The following is a 21,484-nucleotide window of genomic DNA, read 5'->3' as shown; positions in this document are numbered from 1 at the left end:
AGGAGTGTGTCAAACAGACAAAGCAGTCGACTGAAACAGCTTCCGATGGCCAACACTGGAACAATTCGAGCAACAAAATAAATACAGAAGCATTGAATGATAACCTGAGCACCTAATAAATATCCATGAGTCCATACTGGCATAAGTAAATCCTTGACTAAATACACAAATGGGGGAGAAGAGACAAATCTCCCATGCAGAAGAATTCCCCCCCAAATTATATAGAAACAGCAGGAGGTGGAGCATAACTCCCATTCCCTAGCTGTGGGCTGTACATAGGGATTTCCTTCCAAAGAGGACGGTATGGAAAGAGGGGAAGGGAGTGACTTCACAGCAGAGAAACCTGACAGAAACTTCCTCAGTCAAGTGGTCAAGGTCAACATCAGTGGTGATAAATCTTGCGTTCACAGCAACACCCTTGGAGAAGATGTGGTGAGCATGGCTGCTGACCTCTATGGTTTTTCTTCGAAAAACACACAAGCCCAGTCTAATCACGAGAAAAACATCAGACAAGTCCTATTTTAGAGACATTCTACAAAATACCTAAACTGTACTCCACACAACCTTCAAGGTCATCAAAAACAAGGAGAGTCTGAGAAACATGACAACTAAATGTAATATGGTGTCCTGGGTGGAACAGAGAAAGGACACCGGGTAAAAACTAAGGAATCTGAATAAAGTATGGATTTTAGTTGTTGCTTGATCCCATTCACTGTAACAAATGCACCATACTAATTTAAGATGTTACTAATCAGTGAAAATGGCTGGAAAGTATATGGGAACTATCTTCAAAATTTTTCTGTAACTCTAACTAACCATGTAAAAAATATAACATTAATTATTCTTTTAAAAATGGGCCTGGCAAAAGGTGGAATGGAGAAACCAGCAGATGGATACTGGAGGGAGGAAGAGATGGACAGCGCAGTGGCTGATGGGAAGATGGAGAGAGGATGGATAACACACACAGTGGCTCTGCAGAGCAGGACAGTCAAACACTCCTGAGGGCATGAAGATGACAACTGGGATGGGCACCAGGGACTTAACAGCAGAGAGCATGCAAGCCTCCTGATGGGCCAGTAAGGGGGCTGACAGGGGGGCAGGAGGGGACAGAATGGGGACAAAGCACGTAGGCAAGCTAACTGTGAAATCTGGCTGAAGAGGGGGAAAAGGAAGGAGAGCTTGGTGTGTGCGCCCCACTACTGTATTGAGGTGTAACTTACACACGTGAGATGCACAGACTTAGGGCGCAGCTGGATGACCCGACACGGAGGAAAGGCGGAGGATACAGGAGGGGAGAGACCCCGCGCAGATGCAGGGGCCGGGCTCCTGGGAGCAGGCAAAGGGTGACGCCACCTCCCGCCTAACTCTCCTCTGTCCTCCGGGCGGTGCCCCCATCCTCACTGGGGATGGACGGACTTTTAACCCAAAAAGGCAACGAGGACACTCTAACTTCCAAAAGTGTTACCCGTGCTCATTTCGAAAAAGTAAAGAACCGAATAGGAACAAAATTATTGGCCACCTTTTCCTTATTTACAATTAAAAATTTTAAAGGCCCTGGCTGCCTCAAAAAGAGCAGAAGGCAAAGCCCCGTGAAAGGCGCTTGCAACACTGTTGAGACCTGGGACAGGTGCGCTCGCGTCGTTAAAGAGTAGGGTGGCCCTTCTCTCTTTGTATCCTCACCCGAGGACGTTTTTTCACGCTTTCTTTTTAAGAGAGAAAGTGGGAGGGAGGGAGAGAAACATTGATTGGGTTGCCTTTCCTTGTGCCCTGACTGGGGATCAAACCCACGACCTTGGTATGTGCCCTGACAAGAAATCAGACCCGCAGCCCTTCAGTTATGGGATGACGCTCCAACCAACTGAGCCACACCGGCCTGGGCAAGGGAGCCCTTCTTACCGCAACCACAGAGGCGCAAACCCACACCCACCTCTTTCTAAAAATAACCTCAGGCTATTCCTTCTCTTATCAAAGGAATGCACGGCCATTGCACAAAACATACAGTTGCCCATAATGACACTAATAGTAATATTTATTATGTATCTTTCCAGTCCTTTTTTAGGCAATTAAAAAAGGTATCTTATGGAAAAGATTTGTGACCTGTTATCACTTAAATGTCATAAATCTGTTGAATTAAAAAATCTGTTGAATTCTGTTGAATTTAATTCTCTTGAATCAACCCCAGATCTTTCATTCTGAGATACTGACTAGATTATTTTATATTCACAAAACCTAATGTGTGACCAAAATCAAACCCTAAACCCTACCAAAAAAGAAAAATACACATTAACAAACTCCAAAACCTCTGTTTTCTTTTTGGCTAAAGAATGTAACTTTAATTGGAATCTATGTGTTCATTAGGCAGAATTAATTGTTGCAAAAAGATCACAGATGTTGTTAATGGTGCTTTCATAAATATCCTGGGCTTTTCTTGGGATGATTGTTATGATTCTTAACATTATTAATGCTCCAAAAATGCCCAGGAAGGGCTATATCATTTCAAAGGGGCATTAAAGGAAGCCAAGGACGGTGACTCATGAGCACTCAGAGCGGAGAGCCTGCCTCGTCCTCCTGGGTGGACGGAGCCCACACCTACCCCGGGAGCAGGGAGGGTCTATCACGTAAGTGATTCCCTGCACCTGGATAGGAGGATGTAACAAGAACCACTGACCCCAACCAATAGGGATCTCTGAAATGGGACACACTATTTCCTACAACCAGTAAAGAGCCTTATCTAGGAACTTTTCCGTTTATTTTGATTTTGCCAGGCGGGAAAAAGAGGCACCTGCATTCCAGGAGGAAAGCAGGTCCGCGGCCCCACCCACCCTGCCTGCTCAAGCCTTGGCCCCCAGGGGAGTGGGTGGGTCTCAGTCCTACTAGTCACGACATCTGGCTGGAGAACACGAACTTCACTTTACTCAGTGTTTTACGTGGTCTCTATGTCTCATTTTTTGGCCTCCTTCCACGGTTTTAAATTGCTTTATGCAAGGCAATTTACGGAAAGTGTCAATGATTGATAAATGAGTTCCTCATTTTCTCCTTCTTTGGAGTAGTAGGTTAACTCGAGCTTGAGGTCTCCACTTATGAAACACAGCCCAGTGTCGGCCTCAGAAGTTTGCCATGGGAATATCCCAGAGGTCGGAGGCAGCTGGCCACTACATGCTTTTAGAGTGTCAAGCTAGCTCAGGCGGTAGTCTGTTTACCTAGGTACGCAAACATTTTCGCTGTCTAAACATCTCCCCATACAAACTGCTCTGGCAGGAGATCACTGAACACTGAACCTCCTGGGGCTTGGTGAAGAAATGGAACATTGCAGCTGCACAAAAGGCAGTTGTCTACCAGAGAGAGTACGTGTTGTTATTTCTGGGTTGTAATATTTGTGAGGTGTTTTCATCACAGCAAGCGTAATCATGTGTTAGCACCAATTCCATGATTCACTCTCTTGGGACTTGTCGGAGAGCTTCTACACCCCGGAACAAACGGAAGAAAACCTAGTGACTAATTAGAATTGTTACGTAGCGTATTAGCTCACAAGAACTCAGCAGAAAAAGCCATTTCGGCCCTTCTGAAAACTCGACACCTTATCAAGTTGCCTGGAAACAGATTTGATTCAATATTTGCAAAAATGAATGAAGCAGCGAGGTCAGCTGCACTACTGACAGATAAAATATGAGACCAAAGATACTAACAGATGATTGACCACAGTGCTCAGCACAAAAACATCCTTTTACAGATGCAGAACAGGTGGCTAAGGGGTTTTCTCATTTTGTTTAGAAGAAGCATTGTTTTTTTTTTTTTACTTCTAGTACTTTCAAACACGTAGAATAAAAACCACAGTCTGCATCCTCTGGCTTATTTCAAGTGAGCTTCTAACTTTTAACTTCAACATTCTAGCTAAGTGGATAGAGGGAACACTCAAAGGCCCTGGTGGCAAACACAAGGCCCGTGGGCTGAATCCGGCCCTCCACCTTGTTTTATCCGGCCCGGCACCTTGTTTCTACCTGCCGGCAACACTGAGCTCCCGCTTAACTGTTAAGGAGTGGTTACATTTATACAGTCCTAAAATTACATTCGGCCCTTTGAAGGCAACTGCAAAGCCGATGTGGCCCCCAGTGACAATGAGTTGGACATCCCTGGCCTAAAGGCCCTAACCTAATACTAAGCACTCATGCAAACCTGGCAGTCAATGGACTGACACGCTCACAGGGATATATACTTGAGAACTAATGTGTTTGGATTTTTCTAAAGAAGTAGCTGAATCCTATAAATGGCTTCTCTAAGAAATAAAGGGGTCCTGTAGGTTATTAAAGATGGAGCATATCTGAAAATGTATCAAGTAAATTAAGCAAAAAAGCCTTGCCCGGTCAAGCACACTAAAATTCACGGCAATGGTCGGGCGCTGAAGGTCAAACTGAGGGTCACTGTTCCCAGTGTGAGTCTTCTCTCTCTTCCCCCTGGCAGTTAAACCTTGGGCTTGGTACCAAGGCCCTCTGAGCCTCAGGGCTCTCGGTTAAAAAATTGGATAACAAGCCCTGGCTGGTGTAGCTCAGTGGATTGAGTGTGGGCTGCGAACCAAAGCATCGCAGGTTCGATTCCCAGTCAGGGCACATGCCTGGGTTGCAGGCCATGACCCCCAGCAATCGCACATTGATGTTTCTCTCTCTCTCTCTCCCTCCCTCCCTTCTCTCTAAAAACAACTAAATAAAATCTTTTAAAAAACGGGATAACTACTTACTTTAAAGAACTTTAGTGTGGATCGAATGGGATTATCTGATGGTGCTTTATGAATTCTACCATCACACCAAATAAACAAACGTCATAAAGAGGAAAAAATTCTGCCTTTCACTTTCTACCAAAAGTGTCCGTGAGAAATCTTCATTTCTTGTTTCTATTCTGTCATGGCAGTTCTATAACTACAAAGGGATGTTCTAGGAATAAATCCCCCAGTGAAAATTAATTTGTTTAGGCAGATTTATTCGACCTCTTATTTAGGCTAATTTGTACCCTTCACGGTGGTTTTTAAAATTTTATTTCCTAAAGCTACTGTGATTTTACTTCTCAGACACTCATTTGATATCTCAGCCCAAATGTTCCTCAAGTTAAAATAAATACCACCATTAGTTAATTATGAGCTGTCAAGCTCAAGGACAAATAATAAGCAAGGAAAAGGCCCCCGACAGCCACTCTTATAAATTATACCCTGAAAGTGTTTAAGGCAAATATGCCAGCTCTTCTTAAAGGTTAACCCAATTAGAGCAAAGGAAAAGAAAGAAAGCAGCGTAGAGGGTAGCTCTGAGTGTCTGCTTGTCAGATTTCAGATTTAAGTTGGAAGTCAAGAGTAGGGAAGATGTGCTAGAGGGGGTTAGGAGGATTTTTCTAAAGGCTTCTCGGTCTGGTATTTCCCGAGTCTCATCACACCCGAGACCATGCCGGGAAAGGATGGAGAACTACGGGCTCACTGTCGCTGCTAAAATTAACTATGGAAATCAGATGATGCTTCAGTGAACTAGCCCTGCTCCTGTCTCAGGTTTGCCTACAGAGCAAAAGACCTTTCTACTGCTGCTTTGGATATCACCCTCTCTGTAATGAATCTCATTCTCCCCCATGCATGGCCAGCTTTATTACAGAATCTCTAAAGCCTGGAGCTTGAAAGCCTTAGACCATGCTCATTTTTTTTTCAGCTGAGGAAAGAAAATCGAGAAACAAAAGTCTATTGGGAGCATTACTGGCCAAGTCATTGAGCCAGAAGAGAGGTCCACAGACGGGGGCCCTTCCTGCAACGTCATACTGGGAACAGTAGGCACGTTTTGATTGCATAGAGTCCAACGAGGTGCCACCACCCACAAATAAGATAGTTATTTATAAACCTGCCCAGGTTTATTAATCCCCAAAGTTTAGCTGTTAAGAGATGACTTGCTCTTACTTAGTCCTTGCTTCTCATGAAAACGAAAAATACAGTGTTTTTAGTTGCTGATATTATAATGTCAATGAATTTATCAGACCCCTTTGAGAAAACAGGCTCTGAGTAAAGGAATGTGCCCCCACTGGGTAGTGAGTAATTTACCGGATGCTCTGTGAGCCCGAGGGGGTTGCGGGGGGGGGGGGGGGGGGGGGGTTGGCCATGCCCGGAAAGGACTCGCACTCATACGGAGACCCACCTTCTTCTCCTGCTAGGGAAAGTGTTCCTTTACTTTTCCCACTGCTTCTCTTACTCAGATGTAAAGAATGAGTCTTTAAAGTTCCCCTTGAGTGAAAAGGAGAACTAAAGGGGAACAAGAAGACTTCATCCTTCGTTCACTGTCATCTACGTCACTATCTGCTGAATGAATGAGTGAACATCCCTGCCTGCCAGAGTGCCTTCCACAGCTTGCCCGAAGTCTTCTTTCCAAATAGGAAAAAAAAAAAGCCCTTCTTTGATCACCTTTCCTCAACCATAAAGTGATTCTTTACGGCCTAAATCCACATTCTGGTCTTCTCTGTTTTCTAAGCTTCCACGCAGTGGCACGGATTCCCAGACTGCCAGTGCTGACGAACACCGGGTGAGAAGGGACCCGCCCGGACTCTCGAGCAGACGCAGAAATCCTGGCTTTCGTGCCCGTTCTGGCCAGGCTTGTGTGAACGCACCTCCTCTGCCAGTGGGAACCACGCACCACTTCCTGGCACGGCGAGCATTTCCGCTCCCAAGGCAATGACTCATTTTACTGGGCAAAGAAACCAGTGCTCGTGTGCATCCCGAAAAACTAAAATGGCAGAAAGGAAAGGTAGTAGCCTGTGATCACATCCTTAGTGGGTTTCTATCACCCGTGCACCTGCACTATGCTCCATAACAACTTCCTTTTAGTTCACAGGTTCAAAGGCCTGCAGAGACACCGTATTTTCAGACTATAAGACGCACCCCCCTCAATGTGGGAGGAAACTGGGGGTGCATCTTATAGTCCGAATGTAGCTTTACGTTTACATTGGTGAAATATTGTTATTTACGTTATTAAATATTTTACCACATTTGTTGCTTCAAAAAAATTTTTTCCCTATTTTTCTCCTCTAAAACCTAGGTGCATCTTACAGTCCAAAAAAGACGGTCATTCATAACCATGAAAAAGAGTTAACACTTCCAGTCAACAGTGAAAGGGCAGAAAGTGTTTTTAATACAGTTGGAACCAAATTACAAGAATGCCGCTCATTTGCAGTATCTCTGAAAAGTACCACACCACGAAATGTGCCAGCTGCCCCCGAGGGCCAGTCTGCCTCTGTTGGGGACCGCCCTGCTGGTGTATGCTCATGTCTCACCTGACGGGGCACCTGGGTGCAGCCAGGCATGCAAGGGGCACGGGGGGGGGGGGGGGTGCTGCAAAGATCACACGGCTCTGCCCTCTGGGAGCTGCAGCTAAGGGGACTAGGGAGGGGGGTAGGGTCACAGGTAGGGTGCCAAGGACGGGGAAAGAATAAGCCGGCAAAAGTCCATGAGCCTGTAGGTGAGGAGACATATCAGAGAGGCTTCCTGGAGGAGGCAGCATAAGGGTGAGGCTGAAGAACAACAGGTCACAAGCACACAGGTAAGGTGGGGAGGCAGGGAGGGAGAGAGGTCCCTGGTGGGGGGGAAGCAGATGGGAAGGGGTCCCGCATGCCCTGTGTGAGGGTCTCAGTTCATCACCGAAGAAGCAGGTGGAAACGGTGGCTAGGGATGAGACCGGAGCGGCGGGCAGGTCGATCCCCTGAGCCCTTGTCACTGGCTGAGGTGCTCACGCCTCACCCTGAAGGCGGGGGGAGGGGAGTAACAAGCTGCAGTGTGGACTCTAGCAGCACTCCAGCAGTGTGTCAGGGGCTCTGAGGACCAGGGCTCAGAAGAAGGGGCTCCAGCCCCAGAATCGGAGGGAGGACAGGCGTCCACCCCGACTCTGCCATTTCAGAGTCATGTGGCCTCCTCACCAGGGACTGTCTGGGGCCTAAGCTCTCCATCCCTCAGTTTCTTTGCCTACCTTGAAGACTTCATTAACTCTTGCAAGGATTCAACAAGAGCTCAGGAAGGATGGGGTATGCAGCAGGAGCTTAATAAATGTAGCCACAGGGATCAATGATAGCATTATGGCTATGCGACTTTGGAATCAGCGTGATCCTGCACGAGGACAAGTAATGCCTTCTCTGATTTCAGTTTCTTCCTCTATAACACGAAGACATAAAGGTGATACCAGCCACTCTATAGAGGTATTGTGAGGTTTGATGGTAGGAGATAAGACGTATACATCAGCTGGCCCTCACAGAGAGCTGTGTTAGTGGCTGAAGTAGCAGTAATGGCAGCAAGAGTCTTGGACTGCTAGTAGGAACAGAACTCTAGTACTAGCGGTAATGAAACTGGAGTGTCTATTAAACGCGGGGGATAAATTATAAGGTGCTGGACTAAAGCAGTGGCTGTGGGACTTCAAGGAACCGGATTCCAGAACCATAAGGAGCAAGACTGAATGAGACTTCATGACTACTGGGTGTGGCGGGCGGGGGAGAGGAGAGAGAGAAGGGTGCCAGCGCAGTCGTTGGCCGGGACCCCTGTGGACCACAGCACCTGTCATTCACTGAGAGAACTGAGGGAGAGCCGTCGGTCTGCAGAGGAAGATAATAAGCTCATTTTCAGACAAGTTGAATATGAGGTTCACTCCCATTCCCCCATGGGACGTCTAAGGGATGTTGTCCATGTCAAAACTCTCTGAATATGCCCAATGCTCAGAAAACAGACAGGGGCTAAAAATGTGGACTGCAGGGCTGTCTGCACACGGACAGCAGCGGCAGTCACAGGAATATCGGAAGCACCCAGAAAGAGCACGCAGGAGCCGGGGGGAAAAACCACAGGGAAGATAGAGCCAAGGTCCAAAGGCAAGGCCTGTGTGACATCAGCACCAGAGAGGCGGGCAGAGAAAGGAATCGGGAAGGAGGGTGAAGGAGGAGCTAGGGAACAGGATGAGGACCAGGAGGGCACAGCCTCAGAAGCCACAGGCCACGTAAAATAAAGACCCAGACAAACCCACTGGACTGAGAAGCCATGGTGGGAGTTGATATCAGATTGTGGTAGATAAACAGGGTGGGTAATGAGTGGAGAAAGATCCGGAAAGACAGGCAGTAAGGGAAGAAGAAAGACAGGGTGGCAACCGGAAGGTACACAGGATTGAGAAAGGGAACGGTTTTTGCTGCAGGAGGTTAGTCATGAACTGACGTGAAAGTCTTCCATTTATGTGTGTGCCAGGGTCAGGGGGGAGGTTGAAAATACAGCCAGGAAAGGAGGGTGAACAAGGGGAGGGCGTGCTGTGAGGGTGGCTGGGACAGGGCGAAGCTGCCGGGACACCCCTGAAAGGAAAGCCAGATGAGAGCAAAGGTGCCTTGAAAAGACAGGCCAAGGGCAGGGAACTGGGACACAAAAGAGTCAAGTACAAAATGACATCGCGCACACACCACAGGGCGAACAGAACAAGCAGCCTTTGTTCTTCCCGCCACCTAGAAAGAGGTGGCTCCTTTGAGGAGACCTGTGAGGGAGGCCAGGTGTGCCGTAGGCGGCCAGGTGGTTTCAAAGGCAGGAGGAAAAGAGGCGAGGACACTGGAAGCAGGCACAGGTTGGACAGGAGAACAGCAGCAGAATGAATGAGTGTGGCAGGGGACCCAGCAGAAGCGAAGAAAAAGGGAGTGAACAGGAGACTCGGGGAGGAAAGAATTTTCAAAAGAATGCTCTTAATCTAAGCTTAAAATCAATTAACTACCACTACTATCTTTACGTTCCTCTGTGGAGCATAAGTCACTGAAGGCAGGTATATACATTTTTTAAAGATTTTATTTTATTTTTTATTTTTAGAGAGGGAAGGGAGGGAGATAGAAGGAGAGAGAGAAACATCAATGTGCAGTTGCTGGGGGTTATGGCCTGCAACCCTGGCATGTGCCCTGACTGGGAATCGAACCTGAGACATTTTGGTTCACAGCCCGCACTCAATCCACTGAGCTATGCCAGCCAGGGCTATAGGTATATTTTTTAACAAGGCTGACATAAAGCAGTAGTGATGTAAGAGTATGATATGGGTTATTGTAACAAAATCATGCATCAATGTTGTTTCTGTGACAAAGGAACACCACCAACTAATTCAATATTAAAACACTGGTGGCTTTTCAAAGACTTTCTGAAGACTGACCCTTTTTCATTCATTCAAACAAATGCTTAATGGTCCAAGAACTGTGCTCTACTGGAGACATAGACAAAGAAAATCAAGACAGATCCTGCCTTCCATGGTTGAAGTCTAATTTTACTACACATATATAGAAATCCACAGGAATTTCCAGAATGAGGGAAACAGGGCTCTAGGGAAGAGGGAAATGATACAGATAATGTTTGCCCATGTTCAAGTTCATATATACACCACCTCTGATCCACATATCCTTCTCCAAATTCTGTCCCCAGGTAGATGTGAACACCTGTTTTCTCCCCCCTCCTGCCCTCTCTTCACCTCATAGAGAATAATGGCTGGTTTAGTGGCTGAGTAGGGTTCAAATGACAGTACAACTGCACACCTACTATGTTCCAGCTACCAGGTTCTGTATTGTACCCATTCAGTCCTCATAACAACCCTGCAAAGAGGCCAGGGTGATTCCCTTAAACAGAAAGTGAGGTTAACATAATTGCCTCATTTCTAATTCCCACTAAATGCTGGGGTCACGCCATACCTTCAGGTTCATCCAGCGCCGAAGCATTTATGCTTGCAACCCTGCTTCCACACCTGATCTTCCTAACTGTCATTCCAAAGGGCAATGTGCTAAGTCCGTTTTCTTCCTTTGGCAACTTAACATTCTTTAGTTCAGAGACTTTTAGCATGTTTAACTTATACCTTAATATTTTACAGATTGACTTCATGGAGATTTTTTTCAAGCAGTTTTGTTTAAAATACTATTCATTCTCAAATAACTACATAAATGATGGCTCGCCAAATAATCCACGAGCCTAATTCTAAGCACCACTTTCCACCACTGGCGGAGGGACTCACAAAGTAGCATAGCAGGCTAACTCGATGTTGTAGAGGGAGGGTCTAGATTCAAACCAAGGACCTGAACTCAAAACCAGAGAGCCGATCCCGGTACAAGAACAAACCCACTGACAAGAGCTGTCCCCATATAGCAGTACCAGTTAGCGTAGAAATTACAATAATCACACCTGGAGAGGAAGGAAAAGGCAGGGTTCACAGAAAGTACTAGGCCTGCCGAAACTCCAAAAGCAATAAGGTGCAGTGGGTTAAGGTACCATCTGACTTCCTAGATACATCCCAGCTCGGCCATGTCCCAGCTGAGGGCGCTGCAGCAACTTCAAGACTTCCCTGAGCCTCAGTTTCCACATCCATAAAATGGGAATGTCCGAGGTTGTTACTCCAACTACATGAATCATACCCGATACAATAAAAAGCACTCAGTAAAGGCCAGCTGATTTTATTACATGTATTTAGATGTTTCCCTTCCTGGGGCAGCATTTTTAAAACTGTAGGCCATGGTCCAAAACTGTGTTATGGAATCAGTCTAGAGGGTCACAACCAGCAATTCGGGAAATGAAATAGAACAATATCAGACTGAACATTACTAAAGTCAGGGACTTCCAGCCAAGATGGAGGCGTAGGTAGACACACTGTGCCTCCTCACACAACCAAAAGTATGGTCACAAAACAGAGGAAAAAGTGAAGGCTATACAAAGTGAAATAAAGGGAAAAGTACAAGGAACCAACAGGTTCTTGGACCAGAAGGAAGAAAGAAACATTCAACCAGAACAGAATGAAGAAACGAGAATTCAAAAAAAAAAAATGAGGAGAGGCTTAGGAATCTCTGGGACAACTTTAAACATTCCAACATCCAAATCATAGGGGTGCCAGAGGAGAAGAGGAAGAGCAAGAAATTGAAAATTTATTTGAAAAAATGATGAAAGAAAACTTCCCCAATCTGGCAAGGCAAATAGACTTCTAGGAAGTCCAGGAAGCTCACAGAGTCCCAAAGAAGTTAGACCCAAGGAAGCACACACCAGGGTACATCATCATTATATTACCTAAAATTAAAGATAAGGAGAGAATCTTAAAAGCAGCAAGAAAAAAGGAGATAGTTACCTACAAAGGAGTGCCCATAAGACTATCAACTAGTTTCTCAAAAGAAACCTTGCAAGCAAGAAGGGGCTGGAAAGAAGTACTCTAAGTCATGAAAGGCAAGGACCTACATCCAAGATTACTCTATCAGCAAAAGTCTCATTTAGAATGGAAGGGCAGATAAAGTGCTTCCCAGATAAGGTCAAGTTAAAGGAGTTCATCATCACCAAGCCCTTATTATATGAAATGTTAAAGGGACTTATTTGAGAAAAAGAAGAAGATCAAAAATACGAACAGTAAAATGACAACAAACTCACAACTATCAACAATAGAACCTAAAAAACAAAACAAAACAAAAATGAAAACAAAGCCAGAACAGGAACAGAGTCACAGAAATGGAGATCCCATGGAGGGTTATCAGTGAGGAAGTGGAAGGGAGGGTGGGGGAAAAGGTACAGGGAATAAGTAGCATAGATTGTAGGTAGAAAACAGAGCAGGGGAGGTTAAGAACAGTATAGGAAATGTAGAAGCCAAAGAACTTGTCTGTACGACCCATGGACATGAACTAACAGGTGGAGGAATGTGGGTGGGAGCGGATGTGCCGGGCGGAGGGTAATAAAGGGGAGAAAATAGGACACCTGTAATACCATAATCAGTAAAATATATTTAAAAAATAAAAAATACACACTACTAAAGTCACCCTTTGTGTTTCTCTTGTAATTTTTTTCTTTAGCACATCCAGTAGCGTTAGGCAGTACTTTGTGGGTCTGCCCTCACACACCCACGTGTCTGTGTGTGCATCAGGCAGCAAGCGGAAGTGAGGGTGCTTCTTCCTATGAGTCACCATCCAAGAAACTGAAAAATACTGATTTGCAGGCTAAGGATGGTAGGTAGCCAGGGGAGGGGAAAAGGTGTGATGATACCAGGAACCACTCTGTAAAGCGTAGACAGCTGCAGCAAGGGGAAGGCCCTCCTGAGTGGCAGCCGGGAAGGCAACCCAGGAAACACCCTGGGTGCACAAGCCTGTGTGCGGCGAGGCTGCCCAGGGCATGGCCGTGTTCTGAGGTTAACGACAGGCTCTCTTTCCCCCCGGAAGCAAATGGAATTGCACCACTGGAAGTACAGATTTCATCCTGATCCTGAGATGGGGACAAAACTGGCACGACTGATCCAGTAAGGCGTCTTGCGACACTTGTCCACAGAGGCACTGTGCCAGGTTTCAAATGCTCTTGAAAACCTGTTGGAGTTTGGAGGAGACAGGAGAACGTCTTAAAACAGAAAGCCTTAAATGGGGATATAGGTTTAACCAAACGGTTCCATTGCCACCAAATTCCTAAGTGAAAATTTAACAACCTGTAGAAGAAGGTGAGATGGAAAGTAACTATAAACACGTAACAAAGCGTTTTAGAAGCTATAAAAGCATTTATCTTTGTAACCAAAAGTTTGTAACATGTGGGTGAAATTGTAACAGGGTGTAGCCAAGAGGGGGGCCCCAAATAGGGATTTGGAATGGGGTCCAGAACCCAAGGTGTCCAGGAAATTTTAGAAAGATATATAGGATGTCCTCACCTGCCTCCCCACCTGCCCCTTGACACAGGTGTGAGTTGGGGGAAAGGACCTGTGGAGCAGGGCCATTGAGAGCTGTTTTGCATAGCAACAGCTTTGCAGCTAACCTCTGGTGTGGTCATTTAACATGTCTATAACCTTTAACTGGTTTCATAGATATGTTAAATAGCTGTGGCCATGCTTTGAGCCAGGGGGATGGAGGTGATTTCCATCCAAGATGTAACTGGGAAGCAATTCCCCCTGGTTACAGCACCTGCGTGAGAGCTTCGAGATGATTGGCTCCACGCCATAGGGCCACACCTGCCCAGACTCACTATGGCAGCTCCATAAAGCTGGAAGGATATGGGAATGCTGGCATGTGTAACCAATTGTAGGAGGAATCCGAAATGGGGCTGCAGAGGAAGATTGGCATGGGGATTTAAACCCAGACTTGGCAGCCATTGAAGAGAGAACCACACAGTTTTGGCAGAGAGGAGACTCCCGCAGGTTTGCCAGGAGAGAACCATGTGGCTTTGGTCAGGGTGGAAACCCCCACAGCTTCGGTGAGAGTGAGGACCACGTGGCTTTGGGGTGCTCCCTTTTGCCATGTGACTTAGGAAGCAGGAGAGACTTTGCCTGGAAGAAAAGGGGTGAAAGGACTCTTGCTGGTGGGCCATGAGAAGGTGCCACATGGTTTTGGATTAGCTGGAGATCCTGGCAGTGACACAGCTGATGGTGCTGGGAGCCTGAATCATGGACTTCTGCTTCTTTTCCTGAGATGCTGTACCCCAGATTAGGGCAGAGGGAGAAGGAAGGACTGTGTGCATCGGTGCATATCCTAAAAGACTTTAATATTTTAATGAAGACATTGGGTCACTACTTTAAGTCTCTGTAGCTTTAAATAAATATTCCCTTTCCTTTTCACAAATCTCTGGCATTGAGAGACATCTTTCCTCTGGTGGTGGGCATAACGAACCCAGTGGAGGGTCCTTTCAGTAAGAGCATATCGTACCGCCACCTTGGCCCTGTTCTGTAACAAAAGCACACACCTTCGGCTGGGTGAGGGGGCCACAGTCTGCACCACACCCATTTTCCTGCCACCAGGTGAACCCACCCAGCCAAAACTGGTGGTTGTCCATCTTGTTTTAGGCTATGCTCCAGGTCCCCAGAACTGCCTAATTAAATGCCCAGCCATTTCCAGGGCATGACCTGGCTCCTCCTAGACTTCCCAGTGGGGGACTTGGCCACTCGTCCGAGCCAGAGGCACGGTAAAGGGGTGGCAGAGGGTGCGGCCAAAGACCGGCCACGCACACAGACACTATACCCTTTGCCAGGTGGGACTGCGCCAGGGGTGGGAAGCAGACCCCAGACCCAGGTCCTGTTCTCCCAACCGCAGGCCAGCTCTGAGCTCTGGGAAGTCTGAGGATCCTAACTCCAAGCCTGACCTTCCAGGCCATTCTAAAAATATTGTTGTCAAGGTAGGTAGATAAAAGACGGTTTGGTTTGTTAGCTTCATTCGTAACTTTTAAATATTCAGACCTACGCTACAAGGTCCTCCATCTGTTCTCTTGCGTGGGGCCCTGCAAAGCTACAGGCAGGCCTGGGTTCAAAGCCCCACCCTCTGCCTGTCATTCCCCCAGCTACGTGAGCTGTGAAAGCCTCTTAACCTCTCCGTGTCTCCGTTTCCTCATCTGTAAACACAGGCACTAGGGGCACCCTCCTTGTAGGGTTGTTGTAAACACTCAAGGAGTGAGTGCGTACAAAGTCCCTAGAACAGCACCTGGCACCTAATAAACTCGCCCCACATGCTGTCTTTATACTGTTCTCCAAACAAAACTGATTGGCAAGTGCAAACTTCTAGATCAGACCACAGCCAGGCCATGTAGTTCTTCTTTCCCACTCCGTTCTCATTTAAAATATCATGCTTTATGCCACTCCAAAAGATCATTATTTTCTACTCTCTAAAAGGACAAGTCCTCTAACCGCCGACCTGCCTGATAAAAGTTCTGAGATTAAATCTGTGCTCACACCCTCCCTGTTCCCCCAGCCTGGCGGTTAGCTCGGGCCTCTGACCAGTTGGACGCCTGGCCATTTGGCTTTCTGTGTCAATGTCATGGGATTAAACGTTTGAAAAAATTATCTGCGTGAAGTGTTTAAAAAAGGGGGACCTTTCTTCATCTTCATATTCATGAGATTCACAGCTATAAGCAGGGGTAGGTTCTTCACGATTCACATAGCACAGGCCGAACTATTTGACGCTATCAGCAAGGAAAGGCTACCAGGCTGGAGAGGCTGAGCTAAAAATAGGGCCCGACAGTGGGGAAGTAGGTGGAAGAAGACAATCCTTTATATGGCTACTTATTAGTCCACATGCTTTCAATCATTAAACAGCGTGCCACCGGCATAGTAACTACAAATCGGCAACAACCTTTTCAATGATTTCTTATTCCTTCAGTCTAAAATGACAGAACAAACAACTGGAAAAGAAATCCTTGCCACACTTTAATGACAGGCGGGCGTATACCGTGGCACCTTGTATTATTTCACCACAAAACCTTTCTTTCAAATCCACGCCGTTCGCTACACATCGGAGGTCCACAGTGGGAGGAGAAGAGCCCAGAGAAAACACTCAAGGTCGTATTTACCCTTTTAAAAACACACCTACATGTTCAGCACCGTAAACACTCAACCCACCGCTTTTTCCCAATTGTTCTGAAGAATTTTTAAAATATATGAACTGCCAACCTCCTGAGAGGCTGGAACTCTTCCTTGTTTCCCAAGCTCCTTCTAATTAGTCTCCCACAAAACAAGCATTGCTAAAGCATTGTGAAATCCAGCAACTGTGTTCCCGCTCACTCAAGCCTTCTCCAAATTCAAAATGGAGTAGGAAGCCCAGTATGAAATGAAAATTAATTGGATTCTACAGAGGCAAGACAGAGCATATCCCCTGCCCAGGAGTAATCCCATCGAAATCACACATATTGTTTCTTTGGAGAGTTCTGCCAACTTCCTACTTTAAAAAAAAACCATGAACACTTCCGATGTTGGCCCATTTTTACTCATGCAGTTAAAATGGCTTTTCATAAGAGCTGGGTTGGAGAAACAATATATTTTTACAAGCCCATTAGTCATATAGTCGAGCCTCATTGTGTCATAACCATTCATCAGTAGTCCGTAATGAGAATCCTGTTTCCTTGTGTGATGAGAATGTGGAGGAAGAGATGTGCTCGCAATAGGCCGTAAGGTGTGTGAAAAACAGAGTACCCCCGTCCAGTAGAAAAGCCAGTGAGTTCACCTGGCCTTCCTTTGCGCTGAAGAGCATGAACAGTTATGCACACAAGCCTCGCTTCAACTTAGAAGTCTCTCCTAAATTATTAACCCCCTCCCCTCCTCCACCCTTTCCAAACTCCACTCCTTTAAGAGAAGTAGAAGGCTTCGTTTAACATGACTGTTATTAAAGGTGGGAATGGGAGGTCGTGTTGGCTTTGGTCATGGTTCTAGCCTACCTTTGTTACAGCTTATTGTAAACATCTGTCCTGTCGGTCAGAGTGCTGCTGTATATAACCTGAGCCCCAGAACTGTGGCGGGGGGGGGGGGGTCACAGTGCCCTGACCACCCGCTGAGCCACCTTCCTTCCACCCAGACACTCTTCCAGGCTGCCCGAGGCTCTCATTCTGCACCTATAGGCAGGAGTAGCCAACGTGTGCAGCTTTGGTAAATGAAAGGACGAATGATGGGGACACGCGTTGGGGCTGGCTGGAAAAGGGAAAGCATTTTGATACAGAATTCCGGGAACAGAAGGGGCCTCTGAGATCCCCAGAACCTCTCCTTCCTGTGAAGCAGTGTTCAGGTCCCTTCCCTGTTCCCTGCCCCTCGAAATCGGGGCTACCAGGATCCCAGGAGCGAGTACTGACACTGCGTTCCCTGCAAAGCCGTGGGGTTCGGCGCAGCTGGGGTGAGTCCATCCAAGCCCCGCTTCTTTTCGCAGCAGCCCCGGGGACTCGAGAAATGCTATGCGCATAGCAAGACCTCACCCCACACCGTCGTCACCCACAGCCATCAAGGGGGCCTGCAGCTCTTCGGGCAGCGGGCAGCTGAACCCGGGCTGAGGAGTTCCGAGCGCTGCGCCCCGGGGCCAGAGGGCACCCTAGAAAGAAGAAGCAGTGCGCCTGGCTCCCAAGCTGGGTCCCCGGGAGTCAGGACGGTGCGCACCCGGGAGCTGGAGCCCTGGAGAATTCCAGTGTGGGCACATCGGCTGAGGGAGGCCCCCGACCCTCCAGGCCCCGTGCCCAGGTACCTCGCAGCCGTACAGCTGTCCCAGCTGCTCCACGATCCACTCCTCCAGCACGAGCCGCTTCCGGAGCTCCTTGCGATCGTATTTCACTGTCACTTTTCCCTGCTGGTGGCGACGCTGCTGCTGAACCTGCCCAGCCGCGGCTGCGGTGGCCACGGGCGTCGAGTCCTCCCGAGAGGAGCCTGAACCACTGAAGAAAACCCGCGCGCCTCCGCCGCCGCCAGCCCCACCGGCCGCCTCGCCGCTGCCCGCCGCCACCGACATGTCCCCGCGCACCGGAGCCCGAGTGCGGCCGGGAGGAGGGGCGGGCGGAGCGCGCCTGGCGCCACTACCACCCCGGGCCGGGCAACGGCATGCGAGAGGCTCGCCCGCACCTGCTCGCGCGCCACGCACGCCCTGCCGCTGGGCTCTTGGGAGGTCGAAGGAGCCGCCGTGACACGAGGAGGGCGGGGAGGAGTGAGAGGCGGAGACCGCAGCCTTAAAGACGCCGCGGAGGACCCTCTGGATCCAGTCCGGGAGGCGGATCTGGCGCCTGGCCAGGCAGGGGGCCTGGGGCGTGGGAGTTGAGCACCGAGGCGGAATGTGTGCGTGTCGACACGCGCGTTGGTGGCTGTGGAGACACCGAAGAGGACCCTCGAGAGTCTGGTGCCAGGGATGGTCCTCTGCGCGGGTGTCCTCTTCTCCCGGAGACCGGGAATTGCGCTTTGGTCCGCAGTCCCAGAGCGCACGGAATTCGCTGCCTCCAGCGGCCTTGGCCAGGCTCTGCCCCGGGCACCGACCTGCAGGCAAGGGGACGAGGAAAGGAACCGCACCGCAGGTTCTTCAGGAGGGTCTTCTTCTTCCTCCCGTCTCCTCCAAGTGTGGGAAAGTGTCTCTTCCGCCCATGGCCCCACCCCGCTGCTGCTCCACACACAGGAGTTCCTATTCCAGCCTCCTCCTCTGCCTGGGAAAAAACTGAAAGGCAATGTTTGTGCAATTGGGTAATCGCTGCGCCTGAGAACCTCTCTCCAGACCAGTTCTTCGCTCCTTACAAACTGTTTATTCATAGGCAGGTCATCAGGATATCTTTATATCTAAGGGGCGGAATGCTTGGTTGTCCCTTGGGATAAGGGGCTGGGGATACCCAGCCAGCAAACATGTCGGAGAGTCAGGGCCGGTTTACTGATCTTGGGTGCCTTCCTGGTACTGCACAGCCAGCTTGTCTCTCCAAACACCGTCTCCAAACAAACCTCTGTTTACCTGCGAAAGCACTGCCCCACTAACTACTTTAAAAACATCGTGCAGCCCCGTGGAGTTAGGAATGAATGAGCTTATTCTACGGTTTAGGGCAAAGAGATGGGGAGGGAAATTATAAACAGAAAACCACATGTGTGTGCGCGTATAAAATTATAGGGAGACACGAATGTATTTCTGTTGTACATAACATTACCTTTCAGTTTAGGCAACTGAAAGAAACCGCAAAGATGCTCACACACAGTAAAGGACTTTTATGAATATTTTTTAAGCTGGTAAAGGCTCCTGGCAGGTACAAAGGAAGTTTCTCAGAAACAAGGTAGATAAGCGAATCACTTTCTTCTGAACACTTCCTGTGGCGAGGGTTCTGTGTGAGGGTCTAGACCAACCGCTGCAAAGGCCCAGAAAATGAAAGAAGTGACCAGCAACTTCCTCCTGGCTCTTCCAGCTCTCCAGCCGGTGGTGCCCAGGCCTGCCCTTCCCAGGTCTGTGATTGGCTCTGTTCCTCCCTGTGGGGGTTCCCAGCAACAGCTTGAGCAGGGATTTTCCCAAAGTATTCCACGCCCAAGGCTCGTCATCAGAACAGGTCAGGCCATGAATAGTGAAAGGAAAGGAGCTAGTGAGAACAGGGTGGCTGGTATGGGTCCCGGACCTCTGTGATAAATAAAGGGGGTCGAGGCTAAAGGGTCGCTGCTCCGTGGAAGGGGCCAGCAGTCCATCAGCAGGTGACTCCCCCCCACACACACAACCTTTCCAGGACTAGGGAGATGGAAATTCTGTGATTGGGCCCTAAAGATGGATGCGAACTCTCTCTCTGGCACCTCTGCCCCCACCTGTGTGGGGGCATCTAGATCATTTTAAACCTGGAACACAACAGCCAAGAGGGTGAGCACCTCGAGGAAATGGGACTCTGGGGGCCGGGGGGAGGAAGACGGGGGGTGCAGAGGTGAATCATCTCCCCACACAGAATAAGCTTGACTCTCCCAGACCTGTGGCGCATATGCAAGCCAGCCAGAACCAGCTTCTTCACCCAGCTGGACAGGAGAATGCCAATCAACGCAAACACAGCTAAAATTTCAGTAACACAAACTGTCTGAAATCTCTGCCTCATTCTGGCTCTGGGACCTGGCTTTACCACTCACTCTGAAAACCGTGCCTGTGATCCAGGAGTGGGGTAAGGAGCGGCGAATTCCTGCTCCTCTCTTTGAGTCTTGGGGCAATGCATTCAGTCATTCAAGAGAAACTTCAAAGAACTTATAAGAATTCACTAAGTTCAGGTGTGGCCCTGTTGGATAGGCATTGTTCTGCAAAGCAAAAGGTCACTGGTTCAATTCCCAGTCAGGGCACATGCCTGAGTTGTGGATTCTGTCTCCAGTCGGGGCATGTACAAGATGCAACCAATCGATATTTCTCTCCCTCTCCTTCTCCCTGTCCCTCCCCTCTCTCTGGATAAAAATAGATAGGATTCATAAAAGAGGAAAACAAAATTAAACTTTTTAAAAAAGTTCACTAAGTTCTCTCTGAGAAATTATTGTGTTAATTTTTTCACACTGTCTAACATACTTTTTCCTTCATGCTTAAAACTCAGCTTTCTCTTATGACCTCAAAAATGACAGGTACTAAGAGACATAAAGGAGACGTGGGGTTTTCGGCATATTAACTTAAAGAAAAGTAACCAGTCAAGATTAAGTCTCTCCTCAGATACCTTGACCTTCGAGTGCGCAAATGAATCACCTTGATGTGCAACTAGGAGTTGAACTCACATGAGAATTCCTCTTTCTGTAAATCTGCTTGCTCCACCCTGGACACAACTCACATTTGCAGTAAACTCTGTAGTCCACACACAAACACACGTACTTAATCCCATGTTTCAAAATATTTGGGAATAGGGAATTATTCCCAGGTTAGAGACCCCATCGATGGCTGTTTAAATTCAGGAAAACCAGCAATATTTCTCCTCTAGGAGACAGATGTAGATATTCAGACATTTGTTCAAGGGAAATATTTTTATTTCTAAGCCATAAAGGCAGGTTTGTTATCATGCTGCTTCATCAAAAACAGTGAATAGTTTTTAGCGCATTGAATGGTCTGAAAATATTCTAGAGCACGAGGGATGAGCTTTGACCTCAAGGCGGTCATGCCCCTGCCCCGTGCGAACACAGCCTGAGGAAGCTTCATCTGCCTACATCGTGTCTGCATAGCTTTATGTTTTCTTAACTGAACGTGTTAACTTGCTTTCTCTTTGGGGAAGAGTTTATTTTAGGAATTATATAGGTCCTTCACCTCTGACAACGATCTTTCTGCCCAAAGTGTGTTAGACAAGATGACTTAATCA

At 47.9% G+C, this 21,484-nt stretch overlaps 1 protein-coding gene across 1 annotated transcript in view; it reads right to left on the bottom strand.

Annotated features, from left to right (window-relative positions):
* Positions 1-18,723, bottom strand: part of PPP1R14C (protein phosphatase 1 regulatory inhibitor subunit 14C) — a 77,152-nt gene extending 58,429 nt beyond the window's left edge. The window contains exon 1 of the mRNA XM_028510793.2: positions 17,920-18,723. Coding sequence (XP_028366594.1) covers positions 17,920-18,180 — 261 coding nt within the window. The 5' untranslated portion in view covers positions 18,181-18,723. The remainder of the gene's footprint in view (positions 1-17,919) is intronic.
* Positions 18,724-21,484: the final 2,761 nt, after the last annotated feature.

This window comes from Phyllostomus discolor, chromosome 4 (genome assembly GCF_004126475.2).
Source record: "Phyllostomus discolor isolate MPI-MPIP mPhyDis1 chromosome 4, mPhyDis1.pri.v3, whole genome shotgun sequence".
Lineage (NCBI taxonomy): Eukaryota > Metazoa > Chordata > Mammalia > Chiroptera > Phyllostomidae > Phyllostomus > Phyllostomus discolor.
This window is presented reverse-complemented; position numbering and strand designations above follow the sequence as displayed.